Source organism: Typopeltis vanoorti, chromosome 25 (genome assembly GCF_054136105.1).
Source record: "Typopeltis vanoorti isolate ZY-2024b chromosome 25, IOZ_Tvanoo_1.0, whole genome shotgun sequence".
Lineage (NCBI taxonomy): Eukaryota > Metazoa > Arthropoda > Arachnida > Uropygi > Thelyphonidae > Typopeltis > Typopeltis vanoorti.
The window spans coordinates 25,944,212-25,970,965 of NC_143573.1; the positions used below are offsets into that span (position 1 = coordinate 25,944,212).

General features: G+C 34.3%; 1 protein-coding gene across 1 annotated transcript in view; it reads right to left on the reverse strand.

Annotated features, from left to right (window-relative positions):
* Window positions 1-26,754, reverse strand: part of alphaCOP (coatomer subunit alpha) — a 190,318-nt gene that overhangs the window by 125,996 nt on the left and 37,568 nt on the right. The window contains exons 3-4 of the mRNA XM_090414738.1: window positions 23,989-24,160; window positions 2,658-2,978 (exon numbers count right to left, since the gene is read on the reverse strand). Of these exons, the coding sequence (XP_090270864.1) occupies window positions 2,658-2,978; window positions 23,989-24,160 (493 nt within the window). The remainder of the gene's footprint in view (window positions 1-2,657; window positions 2,979-23,988; window positions 24,161-26,754) is intronic.

Consider the following 26,754-nt stretch of genomic DNA (forward strand, 5'->3'; position numbering starts at 1 on the left):
CTCCCCTAACTTTTCCAAGCCACTTCATTCCTCCAAGAAGGAAGCAATAGTCTCACATCAGGCAAAGAAATTCATCTCCCATCTGAAAAGAAATACCTACCTGCAGCATGTTGGTTGAAGAGTGAATACACTAACTACTTGGTCAACCAAGCCAAAAATTTAGTCTGTCGATACAAACATCAAAGCCTAAGATTAATTTTTGTTTTACTTAAACTGAAATACTTTGATATCACATACAAACTAACTGTACAAGGCAAAAAAAAAAACAAAAAAAAAAACTAGTTTCGTCTTTTCTTTTATTTCTAGTTTTAATAGAAAACATGAATTTTATGCAACACTTTCCACAGCATTAGACCTAACAGTTGCATTTTGAGGACTGTGATATTATTTGTGAGGAAATTTAACTATCAATATCAAGGTTTTTGTGATTTTATTGTTTGCAGCAGAAGGCTTAAAATAACATTGTTCTAAATAGGATAACTGAAATTGGGTTTTTTGGTCTGAATTTGATACAACTAGTTTTGCCACATTAACTAGTGGCTTCTTCTGGGTTTGATGAACATACAAATATAAACTTAAAGCAACAAGTTTTGATTATGAATCAATACATAACTGAAAAAATTATACCGAATACATAGGAACCGTTACACAATATAAATATATGGAGTGTGGATGATGGCACATGATCAGCCATTGTTCAACAGGTGCACCCTATAGTTAGCCATGAAATTAAACTCTGATGTGCGGAGAGATCTTATAAATGATTTCCGAATGTCACATGGGATCATACCTTGGTTTTTCTGTTCAGGGTACCTTGTGAGTGGATTACCACTGTAGCTTCTTTTATGTTGCAGGAGCTATAGTCATCTTTACCAATGAGTGTTGGTAAAATGGAATACCAATCCTGAACTGTCCTCTCTGTTGTTGATGATGTCTCCAATGTGCTCCTTTTGTCCTATTTCTAGACTTCTTGAAGTTTGTCCAATGTAATTAAGGGCACAAAAACATGGGATATTGTAAACTCCAGGGTGTTTATCGAAAGTTTATATTCCCTACTGTCATAATCGGTTTGAAGGCTACTCTAATGTCGTGACACCTTAAGAAACTGCAGCTAACTATAGGGCACACCTGCTGAACAATGACTGAGCATGTGCCAGCATCCATGCTCCACGTATTTATATGGTGTAACAGTTCTTATGCATTCGGTATAATTTTTTCCGTTATGTACTGATTCATAATCAAAGCTTATTGTTTTAAGTTTATATTTGTATGTTCATCAAACCCAGAAGAAGCCACTAGTTAAAGTGGCGAAACTAGTCTGTTACTAGTTGCATCAAATTCCGACCAATAAACCAAATTTCAATTATCTTATTTAATTAATTTCATGGTCAAAGATAACATACTGATCATAACATTGTTCTATGGGACTTAGGCTTTTTTCCACAGTCCAATATATTAGTGTTTGATAAAGTGCATGTTTAACATAACACTATAACTAACTACTGAAAGTCCTGAACAATTCCCTATAGGCACAATGCTACTATAAAGAAATTCACTATTGGAAACTATTCCTATGGTCCCTGAGAGTTTGTTATAATGAAAGTTTACTGTACATCAGTAACCATATTCATAGCATATTATTTAGTGTACTGCTTAGCTGAATGTTCACTGATAGCTAAAGAATCCCAACAGTAATAATAAATATTTCTATATAGGTCATATACCATGTAAGCCACATCATATAAAATGCACTATAAAGTTTTTGATAAATACAAAAGTTAATAATAAAAATGTCATCAAACTTTAAACTTACAAAAATATAAACCAGTGAACCTCTACTGTAGAAAAATTATGCATGTTTCACTGACTCATTTATCAGAATAGGAAAAAACTTGAAACGGGATTCAAAATGTTTATGACTATGAGTATTACATAAAAAAGTCACATATGTTAATAATTAATGATGAAGTAAATGCTTTATTATTATTTTTTAATCTATGAGCAATGTGAAAGTAATTACCATGAATTATTAGTATTTGTCTGAAGAGCTCAATTTCTTTAATGTATGTATCCCATTTAGAAGGAAAATGTATGAGATATTTTCCTTTTGGATTTATTAGTAGACCATAGTTATTCATAAATATTTAATTGTCGACAAGTTTTGCCAGCTAATTCTATCTGGCTTCTTCAGGACAAGAAAATAAGTACAGTTTACTGGTAAAAAAAGAAGAATGGAGTAACACAGTTAAAATTGAAACTAACGCATAACATCAAGAGCATGGAGTCCACACTCTATGCTCTTGATGTTACGCGTTAGTTTCAATTTTAATTTAACTGTGTTACTCCATTCTTCTTTTTTTTTACCAGTAAACGTTGTACCTATTTTCTTGTCCTGAAGAAGCCATACAGAATTAGCTGACGAAACTTGTCGACAATTGTATATTTATGAATAACTATGGTCTACTAATAAATCCAAAAGGAAAATATCTCATACTTAGTGTTAAGTGACCAAATATAAAAAGTTACAATAGAAGGAAAATGATTAACTTAAGCACAATAATGGATTTTTTTAAAAAAATTAACATAAGCAGATAACCAGGAAATGTTTTACTTTAAAATGTGCATATAAATGAATCAAATAAATATGGAAATCTCACCTAAATACTGGACATCTACTTCCTCCTCGTAACTGAAGTACTGCAACATCCTTCGATGTATTGAAATCTAGTCTGCGTAAGTAGCGTTCTTTTACATAATATAATAAATTGGCATGAACAGCAAAGGCAGGTCTTTCTCTTTCCAGTTTAAATATAATCATTCCACTATCATGACCAGCAGCAAACAGATTAAGAGTTGGATGAGCTGTAAGGATCCAAAAACGGTCATGTTCCCGTCTAAATGTGTGAATGGTGGTGCGTTTAGACATATCCCAAACACGAATACTCTTATCTTCAGAGTTACTCAAAATCAACTCTTGTCTACATATAAAATACAAAATATAAATTAACAAAATAAATACAAGTAAAAATATCATAATAAAATATTATTATTATATGAGTATCTCCACAGAGTCAGAAGACTCGTTGCAGGAGACCTATGGTTCAAACAATACCTATCATATCTCTCCTTAAGCTCATTCAATGACAAGACATTCACAACCACCTCTGGCAAACCATTCTACTCATTTGCTACCCTACAAGCAAAATAAATTAAAATCAGAAAATTTCACCAATTCTAACCACAATGGCTGATAAATCCAAAGAAGATAATTTTCTGCACATTTGTATTAAAAAAAAACAGATAATATAAAAAAAACCTATTTCACTATCTTCAGGTCTTTAGGGAAAATTTCTGTAATGTGATTTACCAGAGAGAAAGCTAATTCAGGTTAAGCATGCTGGTAAACTTCATTCCAACTTACCAATGACCTTAAATCTGAACTTAAATTACACACCTTCTAAAGGAACATTAAATGTGAAAAAATAAAAAATGTACAGCATTTTGTAGCTATAACTGTAAAACAAAAAAACTGAAATGGTTATATTTGGGAAGTGACCATTACTGGGCACTAAGCAGGATAAAAATGAATATCACACTGAAAAGAACAGTGTGTAAGAAAGTTTTAAAAAGAAAAGTTGAGCGGCTTTTACATGTAAATTGTAGACTTGACTATGCAAACATTATTAAAGAAATGAAACAAACTAAAAACAAGAAACAAACCTTGGAGTCTCAGTGGAAAACTGAAGAAAACATTGACTGATTCAACTAGAGAGTATGTGGTGAAGTTGTCTGTAAGGATAGAAAAATAAGAATGCCATGGTGGACATAAGAAGTTAAAGAACAATCCTGGAAAAGAAGAAAGCATACCAAAAGTTCTTAGCAAATAAGTCAGCAGATGTTCGAAAAGAATACAGAGAAAAATGTAACAGACCTAAGCTATGCGTAAAAGTAGCTAAGCAAAAGTCATAGGAAGACTGGTAAGAATATGGAATATAAATATCAGAAAGGTGACAAAATGTTCTGGAGGCTACTGAAAAAAAGCTTAGAAATGGAGGAAAGCATACAGTAAAAGGAATCAAAGATGATAAAGGTGATATGAAAACTGAATATAAGGATATCTCAGATGTCTGGAATAATTACTTTGAAAGACTGTTAAACAAACCAAGCAGTGATGGAAATGTACTAGAAAATTTTCAAGAGGAATGCAAAGGAGTACATATGAATACTTGAGGTAGAAAAAGCTGTCAAAAACTTGAAATGTGGAAAGACAAATGGAGTAGAAGACATTTGACCAGAAATGCTTAAGTATGGAGGTATAAAAGATTTGCAGGTGGCTACACTGCATAACTCAGAGGGCCTGGTCAGAAGGTCGAATTCCCAATGATTGGAGTAGAGCTCATAGTACCCATCTAAAAAAGAGAATAAAGCTGAATTTGAGAATTACAGAGAAATTTCTCTACTAAGTGTTCCAGGTAAGATTTATGCAAGCATACTTGAAAAGCGGTTGATAAAAATTGTGGAAGAAAAGCTTGGAGGAAAATAACTTGGGTTCAGGCCAAATAGTGGCTGTCAAAAATCAGATTTTCACTTTAAGACAAATATTTGAGAAATCATGGGAATATAACAAGGATCTGTACTTAACTTTTGTAGATCTGGAAAAAGCATATGACAAGGTGCGCACACAAAAGCTCTTCAAAATTCTTCAATTATATGGGGTGAATGGAATATTATACAGAGCAATACATACTCTTTATTTAAGTTGTCAGTCAGCAGTTAGAATTAAAGGAAATACAGGAAGATAGTTTAATGTAAAAAAAATCAGGGGTAAAACAAGCATGTACATTATCTCCACTCTTATTCATCAACAACAACAGCAGTCCCTTCTTATCCTGGAGGATACGTTCCAAGATCTCCAAGGATATCTGAAACTGCAAATAGTACTGAACCACATATATACTAGTTTTTTTTTTTCCTATACATACCTACGATAAAGTTTAATTTATAAATTAGGCACAGTAAAAGATTAACAACAATAACTAATAAAAAAATAGAATAATAATAACAATATACTATAATAAATTATCTGAATGTAAATGGAATCTTAGCAACCTCAGCTTATCTTTTTTTTTTATTATTATTATTTATTATTTCATGAAGTTGAGAATTTTCACCTTTTCACTTAAAAGGAAGCACTTTATGGCTTCTCTTTGGCATATCCAAATTGCCAGCATCACTTCACTACACTTGCACAATTATTAAGTAATATAAGGGTTACTTGAACACAAACGCTGCGATACCATGACAGTCAATCTGATAACCAAGAACTACTCAGAACGGGGCACAATTTAAAACTTATGAAATGTTGATTTCTGGAATTTTCCATTTGATATTTTTGATACAAAATTAATAATGGAAAAAACTCATAAGTAGCTGGTGTAAGATAACTAAAAAGGTCAATAAATTTCCTAAAAAAAAAAAAGTTAGGAAAGATTAGCTGATTTGTAAAGTACTATCTCCCATAAAGGGGATAGATGCAAGACATCGGATCTGTTTAAGTTAGGAGAATGAAGTAGGGTTTCACGTTTCTTTATAAAGGCATTCCATGAGAAATTGACTTTTGTGAAAAACTCTCGTCTTTCTCCAATGAACTCTGTGTCTAGTGAAGATGACATGTTCTGCAAGTCCAGACTTTTCAGGTTTAAAGTATTCAATATAAGATTGGTGTTCTTCTAGCTGAATAGAGGGATCTTCCTGTTTGTCCGAAATAAGATAATCCGCAAGAGCACAGAATCTGGTAGACACCTGGATGATTAAGATGTGGAAGCTTGTCCTTAGGAGAAGTGAGAAAGGTGGAGATTATTCTAAACGGTTAAAAGGCAACAAAAATATTCAGTAGTTTTAAAACTTTTGCTATACGTTCACTGATGCCTTGTACATAAGGGATAGTAATGTGCGTTATTTCTTCTGTGTTTGAAGAGGAAAACATATTAAAACTACTCAAAGTTCTTTTAATGAAGCAATTCTTATAACCAATTCTTTTACTGAAGCAATTCTTTCTTATAGATAGAAAGGAAGAAGTTATATATTGTAGTTCTTTCTGTAAAAGATCGTCTGAAGAACAAAAGGAGTGGGCCCGATGAACCAGTGTTTTAATAGTTCCTGCCTTTTGACTGGGATGGTGATGAGATTCTACATGGATATAATGGCCAGAATCTATTTAAAACATAAATTGTTTATTGTTTATAAACTGAGAAATGTAGCTTACCATCTGGTTGGCGAAGAATTAGAAGATTTAAAAAGGCTAACTGCTTATTTGATTCTACTTCTAGAGTAAACTTGATCCTAGGATGAAATGCGTTTAACTTAATGAGAAATTGTTGAAGTTCATCCGAAGAGCCATTTCATACAGCAAAAATGTCATCGACATATCTGAACCAATGAGTAGGTCTGGGAGAAATGTTGTCAAAGATACGTTGTTCAAAATGTTCCATAACGAAATTGGAGATAGCAGGAGAAAGAGGATTACCCATTGCTGTTCCTTCAATTTGTTGATACAACTTATTTTTAAAAGAAAAATAACCGGAATTTATTACAAAATCAAATATGTTTGCAATGTCTGAAGGAAATTTCTGTTGTAGTAAAATAAACTTATTTGATATTTTTGGACAGCAACTAAGTGACAAACAGGCTGGTAGCATATAAGGTACAGAATGGACACACTGGACAAAGGAGCGATTCACGTCCTGGGCAGTGAAAGATTTCATCATGTTACTCAGAACGCTATTTAAAACTTATAAATTGTTTATTAATAAAAGAAAGAACATGAGTTTAAAGGTTTTTCATCCCGTAAACTCAAGAAAATTGACCGTAAAACCCACATTATTTCAGACATTAATATATTCCTTTCTTTTAGTGTTACACGGTGATCAGCATTCATTTTTGAAATTATGGATTCTACAACCATGTTAAAATAACTCTTTTTTTAATAACAAGGATCAAATCATTGTTTCTCTAGCTTACAGTTTGAAATGTAACGCAGCTTGTCTTGTATATTCATATATGCTCCAGATGATGATCTTGATATGAAGATCGAAACGTCGGGATAATAAAAAGAGTTATTTTAACACGGTTGTAGAAGCCATAATTTCAAAAATGAAGATATTAACATATCCTGTTAGGGTTAGATGGCAGCACTTGTTTGGCGGTCTGTTCATCGGTGGCTGCCTATAATTAGTGATAAACATGGGACAGCTATCTCTGATTGGCTACTGGTGGAGATTGAACTGCCCACTAAGTCACCAAAAGCTAGATAGGGTTTAAAGGCTTCATCTACTTCCTATAAGGGAATAAAAGGTGTTACCATATTATTGTTATTATTATTATTATTAAAAGAAAGAACCACAAGGATTGATTTTGGTGATGTAAAATTACATATGCAAAGTGGATATTAGATCCAACATTATTTCAAAGAAGAATGTTTGCAGACACTATGAAAATTTCACAAGTTGGCCTGACAGCTTATGAGAATACAATCCTTGGCATCCCCGAGTTGTCTTAGCTTACACTACATAAAAGTGCATGAGTACTGCCCAAGCATCCACATATTCTCCTTTTATTAGTGCATTCGATAAATGTTTCACTGGCCTGACAGCTGTTTCAAACTGGTTGGTTCTCTTCAGAGACCAGGCCTGTTTATATGCAGGAATCGTCTCTCCAAAAAATTAGGTGATCCCTTAAATCTCCCAACAATAAGCGACCTGAAGGATCATTTAACTCAGCGGTAGCGCTGCCGAGTGACAGGTTCACCCTACTACTGAGCAGAAATGCTCATATTCCGGGAAAAGCATCCACTAAGGCAACCTCGATACATGCTACCCCCAAAAGACCCAAATCCCCGGATGCTCAATAGCACTCTCACTATGTAAGTAAAGGGAGTTTCTCCAAAAATTAAGCGATCACCCCCAGATCACGCTTAACTCAGCAAGTGGCCTGAAGGATAATTTAACTCAACGGTGGTTCTACTCAGTGACAAGCTCACCCTACCACTGAGCAGAACTGCTCATATTCCAGGGCTAAACATTCAAATCACCAACATGGCCCATCCCAGAAAACACCAATCCCTGGACGCTAAAGCTCTTCTAAGGCAGAAACCTTAAGAGAGCAAAAACTCTCACAGTACTAAACAAATTGAAATGTCAGAGAAACATATTTTTTGTACATGAACTCTCTCTCAGTGCATAGTTAAAAGTAATTACTAAAGAAAGAGCCATAAGGCTTCATTTTGGTGATGTAAAATTACATTGACAAAGTGACTATTAAATCCAACGTTATTTCAAAGCTGAATGTTGGTAGAAACAAGTTGCACTGTTATGCACTAATAAAAGGAGAATATGGACACCTGGGCAGCACTCATGTCTTTTAAGTAGTGCAAGCTAAGGCAAATTCTGAATACTGAGGATTGTATTCTCGTAAGCTGTCAGGTCAACTTACAAACCTTTCATAGTTTCTACATGTATTCGGCTTTGAAATAATGTTGGATTGAGTATCCACTTTGCCTATGTAATTATATATTGTTTATTTCTGGAATTTTTGGAACAGGGTTGACTGCAGACAGCAAACACACAGATAAGGGGAGACTAGGTATATGGATCACATTATGAAAGAAAGTGGCATTAGGCATGATATTAGAATTGGAGATGTCAAACTTAGTTCTTTGCTTTATGCAGATGATGTTGTGCCTCCTAAACACTCTAAGTGAAAACCTCCAGGATTCTCTCTAACTAAATTGAATAGCAGCTGTAACAAATATGACATGATAATCAGCAACAAAAAGACCAAAACTATGAAAATAAGCAGAAGTAGTGAATACATCACCTGCATTCTGAATGGAGAGCCTATAGAACAAGTAAAACATTTCAGCTCTTTAGGCACAGTGTTTATGGAAGATGGCAAGTTAAATCTGAAAACAGATAACAGAATAAGCAAAACTGGTATGGTTGGTAGCCAGCTGAATAAATGTATATGGAATAAGAGAGAAATTAGACAAAACACCAAACTAGCAGTTTACAAGACATTGTTCAAACCAGTTTTAAGTTATGGATTACGGAGTTGGGTTAGAAATAAAGCACTTGATCAAAGACTAGAGACCACAGACATAAGGGTTCTGAGAAAAATTAGAGGAGTAATCGGATGGCATTGATGGCAGAGTCATATTATAAATGACAATATTAGAAAGGAACTTGACATTATTAGCATTCAAGAACGTGTCAGCAGAGCTAATCTAAAGTGGTATGGCAACTTAGAATAGGTGAGAAAAGATTAGCAAATGTCTGATGCCAAGATGGAAGGAAACAGACCCAGAGGAGACTAAGGTTAGGTGGACTGATTCAGTCAGAAGTGCCTTAGAAGTATAAAATGTTAGATATTTCAATATTGGAGTTCTCACAAGTAATAAACTGATTTGGAGAGAAGTTATTTATAGGTGATTAATAATAATGTAAACTTAATCAAGTAGTGCTGTCATAGTAACCTGAACATTCCCTTTGGGGATACATATCAGGAGAAGGGTGATGATATATTTGGGAAAGCATAATAAAGAAAAATCAACTGCCTCAGAGAAAGTCTTTTGAGAATATGACGACTTCATGCAGGATCTAACATTTTTCCATTTCAGTTTCAAAACAGCAAAAGCCGATCACCTCTATTTTAAGTGAGTTGAGAGAGAGATAAAAAGAGAAATGCTACACATACTGCTGAAAGGCTTGATATCGCAAAGTACATATGTGAAAATTTTATTTCATTTTATACTTTAAAGTTTACCTCATCTTTTGCCCACACATGGTACTGATATGCTATAGGTCTCGAGACCTTTTGTGTGCAGGTCCAATTTACAAAAAAAGAACAATTAGTAGCAGAGCAAAACATGTCCACCTACAAAATAAACCAAATATTCCAAACATTTCTACTCTTCCCACAAATATGCATCACTTCAGTGAAGTCAATGTTAATGTGCATGACCAAACAGTATTATATATTAGATTAAACCACCCATACAATGTCATAACAATATAAATGCCATTCGAGTTGGGACACTGCCTAATGTTTTTGTTGCTACTGGAAAGATCTACAGAATTTAAGACAAACAACAACAACAACACATGAATCATCGATGGAAAAGAGGTGGCCTTAACAGAAGAATTACAGAAACCAAATTGATAATTGGAGTTACAAAGATAAAGAGAACTAAAACATGTAACTGCACCATGGTGAGCAAGTAAGAGGTGCAACTGTAGCATTCAACATCAAGATAAACAGATCAAACGGGAGGTAAACAAACTTCAAAATGGAAAATGCAACTTTCAGCCTATAGTCTCCCACTAAAAGTAGCAGCTGTGAAAAAGTAGAAGTCTTTGGATCAATATATCGTTGCTACTATGCTAAACTAAACTAGCAAATGAGAAAAAATACGTTTCACATTAAACATGTGTTTATCTATAACTGATGGTCAAAAGTTGTCCAAATAAGTTAAAAAGAGTGCTATAGTGGTAATAACTGGAAAAGTAAATTCCAAACTTGAAGGCAATGATTTTTAATTCAAGAATGAAACTGTTTTATTCTTTTTCTCTTCTGAAAAGTAGCCAAATCTAGATTTGCTAGTTTAGCATGGTGGTGATGATATAAGAACAACTGGTTCTTGTTGGAGCGCTAAACAGTACAGTGAGGAGTGAATGACAAGCATACAGAAATGTCATGGAAAAGCTTAGGGGGGGGTTAAAATAATGATGAAATACTCGATGAACTAACTTGATGAATGGCTGCTAGGAGATGCTAATACTAATATGTTAATAATAAATTAATACTAATGTCAATACTAATAATATATTCCAACATAAATGAATGCATAAATTTACATGCAGAGAACACACATAAAACAAGAAAAGTCATCAATTATTACTGAAAACAACTGATAAGACACAAGTTCCGTAAGGCCACCTCTATCTACATTGAATCTTAAACATTCACACTCCTAGTATTCACATGTTCCAAACATCTTCCACTCACTCACTTTCTATGTGCATATACTGCTCACACTACTCACTTCTAATGATGGTGACTCATTTCTCCCCACTTCTCACTCCAACATGTATTATCCATTGCGTGAGAATTGTGGAAGATAACCATCATCACCTTAAATGTCTATCACATTACCTTATTTTTGTCTAACCACTAAACTTCTCAACCTTGTCCATTTTCAGAGTTCTCATGGAAAAAACAAAAGACTTTGTAAACAATAATCCTTTAACCACTTCACCAGCCATTTTGAATCAAATACACATCCTGATATGCTTCGTATCCATCATATATTTCAATGTAATATCAATGGTATTACAATTTTAATATGCACTTCGCATCCATGATAAACTTGACGTCTATAGACGTCTTGGCCGGTAGCGTGGTTAAGCAGCAAAATTTGAAGAAAACAGTAAATAATTCAAACAAGTAAAGTGTGTGGTGAAATTGTTTATAAGGATAGGGAAATCAGAATTCCATGTAACCTCAAAAGGCAGTGCAGAAAAAAAAAGAGAAATCTAATCAAAAGTATCTAGAAAGTAAATCCACAAGAAAGCATAGAGAATACAGACAAAAATAAAAAAAGTGGTATAAAGGTCGTGAAACAAAAGTCAAAGTAACTTTAACATTGGTACAATACAGAAGATAAATATCACAAAATATCAATACATAAGTAACAAACAAGACTATACTTAACTGGAAGCCAGATTTACCTATTTTGAGATTAAATTATTTAATGACAGAACAACTTTCAGTCTTGTTTCTAGACCATTGTAAGTGCTGAAAGAAAATGCAAAGCCATTTGACAGGATTCCACATAGAACTCTGTTGCATAAATCGAAGCAAATAAGAATGGATATGAATCTGGTGATTTGGATTAGAGGACGGTTGATCAGAGAGTGATTTATTATTATTATTATTATTTGACCATCATGGAGTAAGAGACTCATTGTGAGAGGTAGACACTATTGCACACACAGCTCATCCAACTGACCTCTGCCTAGTAACCTTTCTCTTTTGGGATACTGCACCACCACATACAACTTTCTGATACCTATCTGACAGCCAGTCACTAATCCAACTCAGACGGCTATTATTTATTCAATCCCATCTGTTTCAATTTATTTAACAGCTTATCGTGTAGCAATCTATGAAAAGCCTTTGTAAAATCAAAGTACATCACTGTATATGCATCTCCCCCATTCCAGGTAATTGTCATCTTGTTATAGCACACAAGTTAGCAAGTAAAACATGATCTCTCTTTAACAAACCCTTGCTGATAACCACAGCAAGTTACCTGTTATCAACACATTCCTACTTCTCACAATCTCTCTCTAGTATCTTCACCACAATTCCAGATATTCAGATTGGCCTATAATTTATAGCCACAGCCTTATCACCACCTTTATGCAGTGAAACAATTTTACCTTCTTTCCATTCCCTTGGAACCTGTGCTGTTGTAAGACTTATTAAACAGGTATGCCAATGATACTGCCAATACCCTGGAACATTCCCTTAAGGCGTGTGGTGATATGTCATCAAATCCTATTGCCTTGTTGACATCAAGGTTATTTCCTCAAATTCCTCCTGCTCACTCATAATTAAGCCATCCTCTCCTATGGCCTGTAGACTTAAGTTGCTCATGATTCCACCCTGATGAGGATGAAACACCCTTATAAATTGATCACTAAATACTTGGACAATATCTTCTGCAGCAGTTACCATTCTACCATTTTCATCCATTAACATTATCTTACCATGATCATTTGTCCGTCTACTTGCCACATATCAAAAAAAAACATACTAGAGTTTTTTTTTTGCCTGATTTGCCAATTTCTGCTCTAACTGAGTCACTCCTCTGGCTTATTCTTTATTCTGCATGTAACTGATTATTACCATAATTCATCTTGTAATGCCACCAAAGTACCTCCTTCTTCCAGATTTTATGCTTAAGCTCCTCATTCATCCACTTTACACCTACCTTATCAGTCTTTTGGCTTTTGGAATACATTCACACATTGATGCTGTTATGTATTTTCTTTGTCAGTTCTCAAGCAGCATTTCCTTACCCCTCAAATCCTCGTTCCATGCTATAGCTCCAAGCTTTCTTAAGTATGTCATAATCACCAGCTTTGTACTTCCACATATATCCTTTCCTCACAGAAGTCTGCATTTGTGGATAGTCACAACTCAGGTGATCACTTCATGATCACTCTCATCAACTGGAGGAAAGCGTGAAACCCCATTCACAATTACATCCTCTGATGAAATGATCAGATCTAAAACCCTCGATCCTCACCTGCCCTCCTTTACATGCTGCCTGACATAGTTATCTCTCAAGAACCCAAGAATTAATTTTCCTTATTCCCAATTGCTATCTCTTAATTCCAATCTATATCCCCATGATTAAAGTTGCCCATATTAATTACTCTTCATTTGTTCACTAATCCAAACTGTCTATGCACTTCTTAATCATCACCCTTCACATTCCCTGTCCTATAGCAACATCCAACTAAATATGTCTTCCTATCAAACATCACCTCATACTGCATGCCTCATAACCAATGCCACTATTTCTCTCTTTCATGTCAACTTTATGTGGACATAATTCCCCTGCTATCATCAACAGCACTCATCCTCCCTTCTTGTCATTTCTGTCCTAGCGAAAAATACTGTAGCCTTCCATTTCTCTTCCAGTTAGGATATCATCTTCATTCAACCATGTTTTACTTATTCCAATGATTTTGTGATGAATAAATTCAATCAGTGAAACCATTTCAACTCCCTTATTTCTGATACTTCTGGCATTTGTAAGCAAACATAGCAATTCATTTTTAGGTCTATAGCCAGTCCTATCCAAGCCACTTGTTAGTTGTGATTTCATCACTACACCTGCTCTTGCCCAATCACCTTTATCACTGCTTACCACATATATCCGTTCAGTCTTAACTTCCCCACCCAAATTGCAATATACTCCATCTCCATGCACACATTCACTGCTACTTTTAACATCCATGCTCTCTATGCCCTGTCCACCTTTCCCTATGGAGGAGTTGGGTCCAGAAGAAAGGCAATTGACCACAGACAAGTGTGTCAAGTGTAAACCACAGGGCTCAGCACTTCATTCTTTGTTGTTTAATTTGTACATCAATAATATAGGAAATGATATGACAGGAAATATTCGGTATCTTGCAGATGATGCTCAACTGGGAAAAGTGATGGTAAATGAAGACGATGAAGATCCTGCAGGAAGACTTAAATTGCTGCCAGTTTAATGTGGCTAAGTGTAAGGTTTGGGAAGAGGTCAGAAGCTGTTTACTATATTGATGGAACTGAAATGCAGGATAAAACCAGTGACCTCGGGTGATTGTAGACATGGAGTTTAGAGGGCTGTGAAAGTATACAAAACAGAACATCAGATTAAATGGTTGTTGAAGAACACACTAACAAACAGGGATAGAGAAGTTACTGTTGCTCTATATAAAGCTTTAATAAGGCACACCAGACTACTGTATGCAGATTCTGGATAACCAGATTCCAGCGGGATGAAGAAGTAGCAGAGAAGATCCAGAGGTGAGTGACAAAGATTGTAGCAGGTCTATGGAATGCTCTTTATGAGAATAGATTGATAGCTTGTGGGCTTCAAAAACTAGCTAATAGACAAAAAAAAAGAGAAGACATGACAGAAGCATATAAGTTATTAAAAGTGTTTTATAAGATTGAAAATGGTGTTAGATTTTTTGCTTGGCAGGTGATGAATTGTGTTTCATCAGTAAATGAATTTAAGGAGAGGTATAATACTTTTTGATACAAGCAATACCTGTATAATAATAATAATAGAACAACAATTAAAAATTATAGCACATGCTATAATATACAATGTTAAAAGCAGAAGGAGATCTCAATCTGTAATCGTTAGAATTTAAAAGAGAATTACACTAAATTACTATTTGGGAGGGGGGGGGGATTATTTAGCACAACCGTGAGGGAAGTTATCCTATTAAATAGAATAACTTCCCAAAACTGGTCAGAAAACTTTTTTAAGCAATCATTCTATTTAGGTTTGGCTGATGAATATGAGCTTCAGAGCTTATTTTTTAGTCTTTTTCCACTGAAAAATGTAACTGCCAAGACCCTCTTATTCAGAATCACAGAACTGGATGTAGTCTTTAGGTTCTAAGTGTACTCACACAGACCAACATGTCTGTCCATAATACAAGAGAATGCATTAGCAAGGAATTCTGTAAATACTTGGAGAGGAAAGAGGACGATATTTATCCTTTGGAGGACATAAGAACAAGTTTAATTTATGAACTGGATGGAAGAAGGCTTTCTTTTAACTTTAACTATCATTAATAAGCATTACTAACTTTATAACAGAATGAAGGCTGAGTCAAATAAAGATAATGGCTACATTGATACTGCTGGATTTTCCAAAGGTAACTCACAGATACCACACGAATCTTTGTTACACAAATTAAAACAAATGGGGATGGATATGAAGCTGGTTATTTGGATACAAGGGTGGCTGGTGGACAGATACCAAGAAGTGATATATAGAGGAGCAGAATCCAGGAGAAGGCAGATGAATAGTGATGTTTCTATCATATTCCCTCTTTTTTTCCTGTCAACCAACTTCTGCAATCCACACACTCTCAACCTATATTCATGAGGAACATTCCACAAACCACTCACCATCTTGGTAACTCACCTCCGAATCTTCTCCTCTGCTTTCACATCTCCAAGAAACCCAGGAGACCAGACTTGAGTACAGTAATTCAGATGTGTACGTATCAAGGCCTTATAAAGGGAACAGCAACTTCTTTATCTGTAGTTGTTAATGTGTTCTTCAATAGCCCAGTAATCTTATGGGCTACCTTAGCAATCTCAGCAATATGTCCTCTAAAATTTAACTCTCTGTCTACCACCACTCAGAATGAAATATGTGGTGGGGTGTTGCTACAGACCTGATGGTTCAATTGCAGGGAACAAAGAAATGCATTGCCAATTCAGCCTTAAAGGTACCAAACGAATGGTCATCATGGATGACTAATTTTCCAAACATTGATTGGGTAGAAGAGAAATCTCACAATTAGAAAGAAGAGGAATTTATTGAATTGTTGCGAGACAACTTTCTCAAGCAGCATGTGAAAGAAGGAACTTGAGATCAAAGAATGTTGGATTTGCTCAAAACATCAGAAGGGGTCTCTGTTAAGAATATGGCTATTTTACCTCCAATTGGTGACAGTGATCATGCTGTGCTTTCCTGGGAAGTATCTAATTGTATTGATGCTCTGATTAAAACAGGTTACATGCTGAACTACAATGCTGGAAATTATGATCAACTTAGGCGAATACTATCTATGGTCCCATGGTGTCAGTAATTGAATGGGAAAAATGTCAGCAATGCATGTAAATCTTTGAAAACGATTAATGATGTGGCTAAATGTATCCCTAGTGTTCGAAGAATAAATAGGTTGGGAGTGAAATGAATGTGCAACCCTATTAAGCAAGAGATCCACAAGAAGAAGATCATCATCAAATTCCTGACATGTACCCTCAAGGGGTGCACAGGATATGATAGTACTACATGAAAAATTTACATCATTATTAACTTCCTATCTACAAATTTTCTCCAAATCAGTCTGTTACTTGTCAAGACTCCAACATTACCAGATCTTATATTTCTATCGTCTAAGGCACGTTGTACTGTATCAATCCACCTATATCTTGGTCTTCCTCTGGGTCGTTTTCCTGCCAACTTGGCAGAGAACACTTGTTTTGCTAATCTTTCCTCGCCCATTCTGTTTAAGTGACCATACCACCTGAGATTAGCTCTGCTAACGCATTCCTGGATGCTGACAATGTCAAGTTCTTTCCTAATATAATCAAGAAGAAGATGATGATGTGAAAAGAATATCGTGAGAATAAGAGTAAGAGGAGTTATGAAATATATAAAGCTCAGGCCAGAAAAGTAACGAGTATTGTGCGAAAAGCTAAATCAGAATATGAAAAGAAATTGGCCATGCAGGCTAAAGGCGATCCAAAAGAATTTTATCACTATGCTGCAAGCAAAAGAAAGAATTAATGTGAAAGAATAACTTTATTGAATATAGATGGTACTTGAGTGTCGGAAAATAATGAGATTGTTCAATTAATGAGAGCTCACTTTGCACAGTGCTACTGCTACATTGGATGAAGAGTTAGTGGTTCTTGAAAATGAGGTTGAAGCATAGGAACAGATGGAATATTAGTCCATTAGCTAAAGGATATGCTTGTATAACTTGAGTCTCAGCTCAGAAATGATACCACAGAAATGGAAGAAATGTATGACAATTCCATTGTAGAAGGGTGGTGTAAAAACTGATGTGTCTAACTACTGACCTATCAGTATCTCTGGTGTGGTAGTGAAGATTTAAGATAAGTTGGTAAGAACTTGTATACAAATTGGGTAGACAAACAAGCTATACTCTACAAGAAGCAGCATGGGTTTACTAAAGGAAAGTTAAGTTTTAGTGATATGCTCATATTTTATAACAATGTTACGACTGAGTTGGATAAAGAGAATGGATACACTATGATAATGTTGGATTTTTCTAAGGCATTTGATAGGATGTCACATGAAAGGCTGTTGCATAAACTGATGAATATGGGATTGGAATATAAACTCTTGACTTGGATCAGGGGATGGTTGACAGATATCAAAAAGTGGTATACAGTGAGTGTGATTTAAGGTGACCTCAGGGTTCAGTCCTTGGGCCATTATTGTTCAATTTGTACAATACTGACATCATGCAGGGTCTAACATCAGATGTGCAATTGCTTGCCGATGATGAGAAGATAGGCAGGGCAATCAGGAATGCTACTGATATTCAGCACTGGTTGTCAGTTTAATGTTAGTAAGTGTAAAGTTATGCACTTTGGCATGATTAGAGTTCCAGCAGCATATTAGCAGGATTATGCTACAAGAAACTGAGGAGGCAAGGGATCTTGGCATACTGGTGAATAGGAATTTGAAGTTTAAAGGTCACATAGCAAAAGTTGCAAATACAATTCAGAGGATAATTGTGATGTTGAAGCGAATCTTGACACATAAGGATAAGGAAGTTCCTTTTGCCTCTTTATAAGGCTTTGATAAGATCCCACCTGGATTACTGTGTGCAGATTTGGTCTCCCTGGTTCCAAGAGGATAAAGAAGTAGAAAGGGTTCAAAGAAAATTTACAAAGATTATATCTGGGTTATGGGATTTAGATGATGAGGCCAGATTGTGAGCATGTGGATTGCAGACTCTGGTTAACAGGAGAAAGAGGGGTGATACGATAGAGGTCTAGAAACTTTTGAATGGGGAGAGAAGACAAGGCATCCATCCATGTAAGTTAAATTTGTTTGCAGTCAAGAAAGGGATAAAAGCTAGGTTTTTCTCCCAAAGAGAAGCAAGCGAGTGAAATAGTTTGCCTTTAGGGTAGTGAGTGCATCTAGTGTGAATGAATTTAAGGGAAGGTATGACAGCTGGTTTGGGTGATTTATAGCCTCTCTCGAAGTCTCAGATAATAATAATAATACAAAAATGAAATATAAGTCATAACATGCTTACCAACAGCTCATAGCGAAAGCATGGTATAGTGTTGATTCTAAATGAAGAGAAATGAAAATTGTTAATACTTCTTTCAGAATCCAACATAATCCTCCATGTCAAAGGCAAGACTTGTAAATATTATTTATTGTTTGTCTCTTGCTTATAGTGTGTTATTCATATAATTGCCTTGAATTTTGTTTATTATTATTTAATAATATAATCTTAAGTAATGTAATAGTAATAAAAAGGATCTGTATAAAAATATTATTCTTTTAATTTACTTTATTATATATTAATATTATAAGAAGCTGTGCATGTATATTATAGAATTTGTGTTTATTATGATTGAATGTGATTTATATGAACTATGGATTATTTCTTTATTTGTATTTCTGAAAGAGAATGTATATATGTAAGTTTAATGTACCCTATGTGAACTATGATATTTTTTTTATTTCTCATTACTGAAAGAGAAAGTAATTTTATGTAATTCTGCTGATTGGATTTGATTAGCTGTTGTCAAGGAAACAGAGTTAATTTTAGATAGCACATGCGTGGAGCGTGAGCTACGGTATTCGAAGAGAGAAGAAGTTGATATAAGCTGAACTAGCTAGAACCAGATTTTGGGTGGGAAGAATGAACGTATTTAATTGGAGAAGGAAGGTGAACAGAAGAAAAAGCTTATGGACAGCAAGGAGTGAAGTAAGGGGTGGCAGTAATGGGGATTTGGAAATGCCGTAAATAGATTATGAAAGGACCAGGAAATTAATAGGCAATTCGGAATATTTCTACGGAATTCTAAAATTACGATGAATTCCAGTTGTTTTGAAGAAGAACAGTGCAAGGCTGAATTTAATGCATAGTAATAAATATGGAATAAGTAGATTACCCAATACGAGTGCATCGTGACTTATGAAGCTCTGTGTTTAACATTTCAGTTATTATAGTGAAGATTTCTTTTGAATAGTGTTGCTTCAGAGTGATAGTTAACTACAGTTTTAAGTGTGCCTATAGTGAATCCAATGTGTAAAAGATGTAACCCAGTAAGAGTAGTCCATTTTTTTTATATTTCAGTGTGAAGATATAAGAGTGAGCTCCGCCTGATATATCTTCACATTAACTGCTGTGGCGTTCTACTAAAAATAGTCGAAGTATGGAGCTTTAAAGTGTTTCCCACTTGAAGTGATAACTGCCTCATAATTAAATTAAGTGTTAGTTGACTAAGAGAGAATTAGAAAATTCTACTTTAAGAATAATTACTGTGAGATTCTGTGACATTGAACTGTGTGGACTATCTTCAATTATTCGGATGAATATAGTATTGACAGCTGAATGTGCGATGCCTAATGTTTTACGTTTGTTATGAGTATTTAGACTAAGCTGATTTGCATTTTCTTGTTTTTAAAGTTTTACTTAAATGTACTTGTTCTATAACCCTGTATTAAGTGTTTATTTTATTGGATTCAATTTGCTGTTTGCTTGATTTTTCTTCATTGCACCGCTCATAAAGTTTATCGGACCTTGCGGAAGCCTTAAATATTTATTTTAAACTCGGCCTGTAGAAAAGTGAGATTGCTAAAGTTAGTTGATGATTGATTCCACTATATTATATAGACTAATCTGAATATAGGGTGGTGCAGGATAATATAAATTTCTCTATATTTGGATTAGTAATCAACCAACAATTAATTAAGATAATAAAAAACAGATAATTTAAATAAGAACTACGTTCTAACAAGATGGCAGATTCAGAGCCAGGATGTACGATCCAACAATAGCAATGTGCAACTACAGAAGACTACAAAATTTCACACGATCTCACACACACAAGATATATACAATTTCACTATCTATTTCTGCATGGTTCTTTAAGAATTATTTCATACAAGTAAATAGTTCAGTTAATGAAACATAATTTTAATTTACATCTGGCCTTTGTCTATACATATGCTAAATTCACTAACAATGGAAGTAGCTACACTGGTGCAAACAAATGAAATATAATTAACTTATATGAGTAAAATTTCAATGCAAAGCAAGATTTACAATTTCATATACAGTAATCCCTCAATTATCAGACAACAGCTGGATAACTGAACGGTTGGACAATTGAAGGAACAAGTGGTACTGTACCAGAAGGTTGCCACACCAATCCATTGAAGGGTCGGTTACTTGAAAGTTTGTTCCATTTGAAGAATGGATAACAGAGATCATTGTATGTTTGTGACAGTGTAAAACCAAACATAATTATATTTATGTGGAATCTTCAAAACTAATTACCAACACACTTTTGATATTAAAACTCTAGCTGGTTATAAATTTTCTTCTTTAATTTGTTCTACAGCAGTTTTATTTAATGTAAACTTAAATCTTCTGCTTCAAATTACACGTTTCTGTTGTTAGTGCATTTATATTATGAGAACTGCACAATTGATTGCTTGTTTTTATATGTATATATAGTTGTGCATTGTTTACAAATTTATGTTTACATGCTGCATTAATTTTTAATGAATATAGTAGAAGATTCATTTGAAGTTTAGTGTATTCAAGATAAGAATTATAATGTAATGTTTCAGCTATGTTTAAAATATATAAGCTAAAAAGATTTACTTAATTCTCTCAAAGCGTAAAATCTTACCACTTTCAAGCAAAGCACCATGAGTATACTAAGTAATTGGGGAGCAGCTTCCCTCAATTCATGAATGAAGCAGAACTGGAGAATGTGCAAGTGGAAAGAATATGCTAATTAGTAACCAGCTGAAGAGAGCTGTGTGAGAGAGATACAGATATGAAAAGATAATAAAGAATATTTGGAACAAGTTAAAAAAATTCCCATTAGCAGATCTTCCATAAAAAAATTTTGAAAAGATTTTAGGCGTTGCATTACAAAAGGTAACTGGAATAACAGTTGTGAAAGAAATTAAAGGAACTTTTGGAACTTCATAAATGAAATTTCTCCTATAGAAAGAGAAATGTTTATCATACATTAAATGTTCCATTTGAACAGTAACAATTTAAAAGCAGTTTTGGAAAAGAGTACAGCAAGTGGAATTTCAAGTTTTTGATCATCTTTCTTGGAAATCTTTAGTATAGGAAGGAGGGGGGGGATCTAGAAGGAGAAAGAAGAAGGGTTATTTTATGTAAATTTTCTAGAAGGCATTAAAGGAAGAATGTTGGACAATGATCAAAAGTCAGGTTTTTAATTATCCAAGGCTGAACTTTCTGTATATTTTACTATGAAAATAGAAGCTACAAGAGAAAAGTAGTTTCCAGGAAAAGACCACTTCTGCTGAAGAGATAAAAATCTGTTTTGTTCAACTTTTATTTGAAGTGCAGCTGAAGAGAGAAAAGTTGGAGAGAAAGATTATTATTAGCTGGCATATTTTGGGCTCAGATAGTGTTGTATGATGGGTTCTGTGCCATGGTATCAGTTATTGGATGGGAAGAATATCGACGGTGCAAAAACACTTAAATGATGCAATATGAGAACGTATCCCTAGAGTTTGAAGAATAAATAGAATAGGAGTGAAATGAATGTGTAATCTAATTAAGCAAGAAATTCATAAGAAAAAGATGATGTGGAAGGAATATCATGTGCATAAGGATGATGTCAGTTATAATAACTACAAGCAGCAGACCAGAAGAATCACAAGTGTTGTATGGAAAGCTAAGTCCGGTTATGAAAAGAAACTGGCTCTGAAGTTAAAGACAACCCAAAAGAATGCTATCATTATGCTGCAAGTAAAAGAAAGAATGAATTTGAAAGAATAACTCTACTGAATGCAGATGGTATGTGGATGACTGATGCAGAAGTGATTGTTCAACTAACGAGCAGCCATTTTCAACCTAGTATATGCAACACTGAACTCATCGCTATTTCACTGTATGAGGAAGTACTCAAGCTGTTGCATAAACTGAATAAGAATTCTGCAATAGGAACTGATGGAATATTAATATGGATGTTAAAAGAGTGTTCAGCTGAACTGGCTATTCCCTTGACCAGGCCATATAATTTGAGTCTCAGAACAGGGATGATCCCACAGGAGTGGAAAAAATGTATGGTAATCCCATTGCACAAGGGTTATGCAAAGATCAATGTATCCAACTATTGACCGATCAGTATCTCAGGGGCAGTGGTGAAGGTTTTGGAAAGGTTGGTTATGGCTCATATGCAGAAATGGGTTGACAGAGAATCTGCTTTGCAATGAACAGCATGGGATTACTAAGGGATGGTCATGTTTTAGCAACTTGCTCACATTCTATAATAATGTTTCCACTGAGTTGGACAGTGGGGAATGAATACACCATGATACTTTTGGATTTTGCTAAAGCTTTCCAAGAGAATACAGCATGGAATACTGTTGGAAAATATGGGATTGGATTATAAACTATTGGCATGGATAAGAGGATGGCTGACTGACAGATATCAAAAAGTGGTATATGGGGGAGAGGTGAATCTGCAAGATTCAAGATAACCAGTGGTGTGCCTCAAGGATCAGTCCTTGGTCCATTGTTATTCAATCTGTACATTAATGACATTGGGCAGGATTTGACATGTGACATACAGTTATTTGGTGATGAGAAAGAGGGATGATGTGACTGAGACTTTACAAACTGTCTGAAAAGATTATATAGAATTTCGGTAGCTGGAAGTTTTCATTTTATGGAGGATCGGAAAAGGATGAAAGGGCATCTATGAAAGTTGAGAATGAATGCTGTCAAGAAGGGGGTTAAGGCTAGATTTTTCTCTCATAGAGTAGTACATGATTGGAATGGATTACTGTTGGATGTTGTGTGTGCAAGTAGAGTGAATGAATTCAAGGACAGGTATGACAGCTGGTGCAAATAATATGGCGTCCCTTGATGAGTTCCTGACTCCCTGAAGGTCTCTCTTAATAATTATAATAATAATAGATGTGATTTGTTTAATTATCTGTTTAGATTTTAAAACAATTTTCTGTTGTTAAATTTCAGGATATCATATATTTCTTTTAATGTATCTTAGTATTATTAAACTTTTTTATTTTTTTATACAAAATGTGAAGATTCAATTCACTTAATAACTGAGGAAGTTTAGACTGAGAGTTCAGTCTAAACTTTTTTTTATAGAAATTTGAATATCACTTGCAGCCTATTTTTACAATTGGTCAATTGATGACAGTATTAATAAACTAATAATAACCAAACCTTCCACAGATACATCTTATCAAATTTTAGTATAGACAAGTAAAACCAAATTTCATCAAAATTTGCTTAACTAGAATAGTATAAATGTACAAACAGGCAAAATAATGCTAAAAGGTACTTGTATTGTAACAAAAAACTCCTAAAAATTATTTACCTTGGGTGAAAGATAACACAAGAAACATTATTATAATGTCCACGACAAGTATCTACTTCCCAAGCTTTAGAGTCATTCATCCTCCATAACTTAATCTGCTTATCATCTGCTCCTGACACTATAAGAGGCATTGTAGGATGAAAAGCAGCCCAATTCACTCCTCGGTCATGACCTATACAATAGGTATAATTATAAAAAAAGATATTTAAAAAAAAAAATTAGCTTTCAAATGAGCTGAGCTAGAATGACTAGAAAAGTGTTTTGCAAGTGGTGAAGCAAAGAAAAGTTAAGAAAAGAGAGGTATGAGTAAGAATATTAACGACCAAAAAAGGAAAATAAAGAGACGTATGTAAAAAATAAAGGGAAGCATGTGGTTAACTTCTTTGCAAGGATCGAAAAAATCTATATGTTATGGTGAACTCAAGAAGTTCAACAAAGTAATGAACAGTTAACCCATTAGCCAGCCTAAGGGCAGATGTTGGCACAACTGTTGTGAACAAGTCAGCTGTGCCAATTAATTTTTCCCTTCACTTAGGATAACTAATATAGGATAGCTGTTCATCATACATCTCTTCCTCTTTGTAACTGAAGGTGACCATTTATAAAGTTACCTGACTGCTGAAGTTTTCAAGGTTGCGTTTGATTCTAATGGTACAGTTTGCCATCTTTAGTTCATTATGAAGATTTCTATAAGTGACATTAAGGTATCATAACATTCACCATCAAATACTTGATGTGTATCCTCAGGATATGTACAGCAATATAACAGAACTACACAAAAAGGATAGATCATTACTATCTTCCTATCAAAATTTTCCTCCAGATTAATCTGTTAGGACTACAATATTGTCACATTTTATATTTCACACTTCTAAGGCACTATTTATTGTATCAATTCCCCTAGATCTTGGTCTTCCTGTGGGTTCACAGTCTGTTTTTTTATTGCTGATTTTCATACCAAATTTATTAAAGCAGTTATTCAATTTAGTCAGGGAATCCTGAAGCACTGAGATTAATATCTCCAATTTTAATATCAGGTTTAGTGACACTTTCCCTCATAATGTAATCAATATCACTGATGAATAACAGTGGAGATAATATGTATCCTTGTGTATGAAAGCAAAAATCGGATACTGACAACTTATTTGGCCTAAATCCAGCTTATCCTCCAAGTTTCCCTTCTGCAATTTTTCTTAGCTTCCTCAAGTATGATGGCATAAATCTTATCAAAACACTGAGCAGAGAAATTTCTCTCTACTCTGATCCCTCTGACAAGTCTTCTGAATATGCAGTATAGCCAATGTAAAACTGATTCCTTCATATTGCAGCATTTCTGGTCGAATATCATTTACTTCACCTGCCTTTCCATATTTCAGGTTTTTGATGGTTTTTCTACATCAGATATTGATATGCACTTCTGATGAGTGTTTCCTATTATCATGCAGTCACTGCTTGTTTCATTTAGCAATCTTTTGAAGTAATTAATTTAGAATATACTTTATCTTCAGTCTTTATATCACCTTTCTCATCTGATTCCTTTAACTATACATTTTTCTCCATTTTTTTTGCCCAATTTCCTCCAGAATATTTTACCACCTTCCTGATATTTATTTCTATGTTCTTACCAAAGTCTTCCCATGAATTTTGTGAAGCTACTTTTAAAAAGTTCTTTGCTTTCTTACATTTTTATCTATTCTCTCAAAGCATATGCTAACTTACTTGTCAGGAACATCCAATATGCTTTCTTCTTTTTCTTGATTGCCTCTTTACAGAGGCAATCAAGAAAAGTCCATCATAGAGTTTTGAATTTTTTTTCTATTCTTGTAGACAACTCCACTACTGATTTCTACTGAGTTTTTAAGCTTAGTTTGGTTATTATTTTGAAACTAAACTTTAATTTTTATTTGAGTCTACAGTATTGTCACAATTGTCACAGTGAATATCTTAATATTCACTGCTGAAAGCTGCTTGACTTTGATTCTTTTTAAAACTTACACTTTTCTTTTCAATATGACATTCAATTTTATCCTACTCAAGGATAAGTATTTCAAATCCTTTATACACTGGTGAGTACTAAACCAGTGTGAAAATATCACTTTCAACAATAGTACAGTAAATGGGACTTATTTCTTGCATCTTTTTTCAATGAAAATTCATGCACATCTTTATGTTGGAGCAGGGTGATAGTAATGACTAATCCATGCCCTGAACAGAAATCCAGCAATTACATTAACTTTGCTCTTTCTCTAAATTTTCCCAAAATATTTCTTTGTCTGATAATCACTGCCTACTTTTATGTTTAGATCTTCAATAATAAATATATTTTTCTTTTTCTTTATATCAGCTGTTTTCTCTAATGACTCAAAAAATTCCTTCACTTCTTCCTTAGTAAAATTTTCTGTGGAACCCTAGGCATAAATAAGTCTGATTGTCCAATTATCTATTGTGATATTTGCCGTCATCACTCTATAGCCTGCCATTCAAGATTATCGTTGCATTTATTGTTAAATGCTCCTTTTCCCATAATCATTACTGCTTCAATATACTGCCTTGTATTTGTTGCTTGCTTAGAAGAATCCCATCTTTTTTGTTTTCTTTATTTTGATAACATCTATTATGTCAATTCAATACTTATCTAATTCTTCTCCTAGTTGCATTTCTTTTCCATTGATGACTAGGTGACCCCTAGTCAGCATGAAATTCTATCATGTTGTACTGTAATTTTCTGTTTCTTAAGCCAATAAGAATATATTTATCAGCCTATCT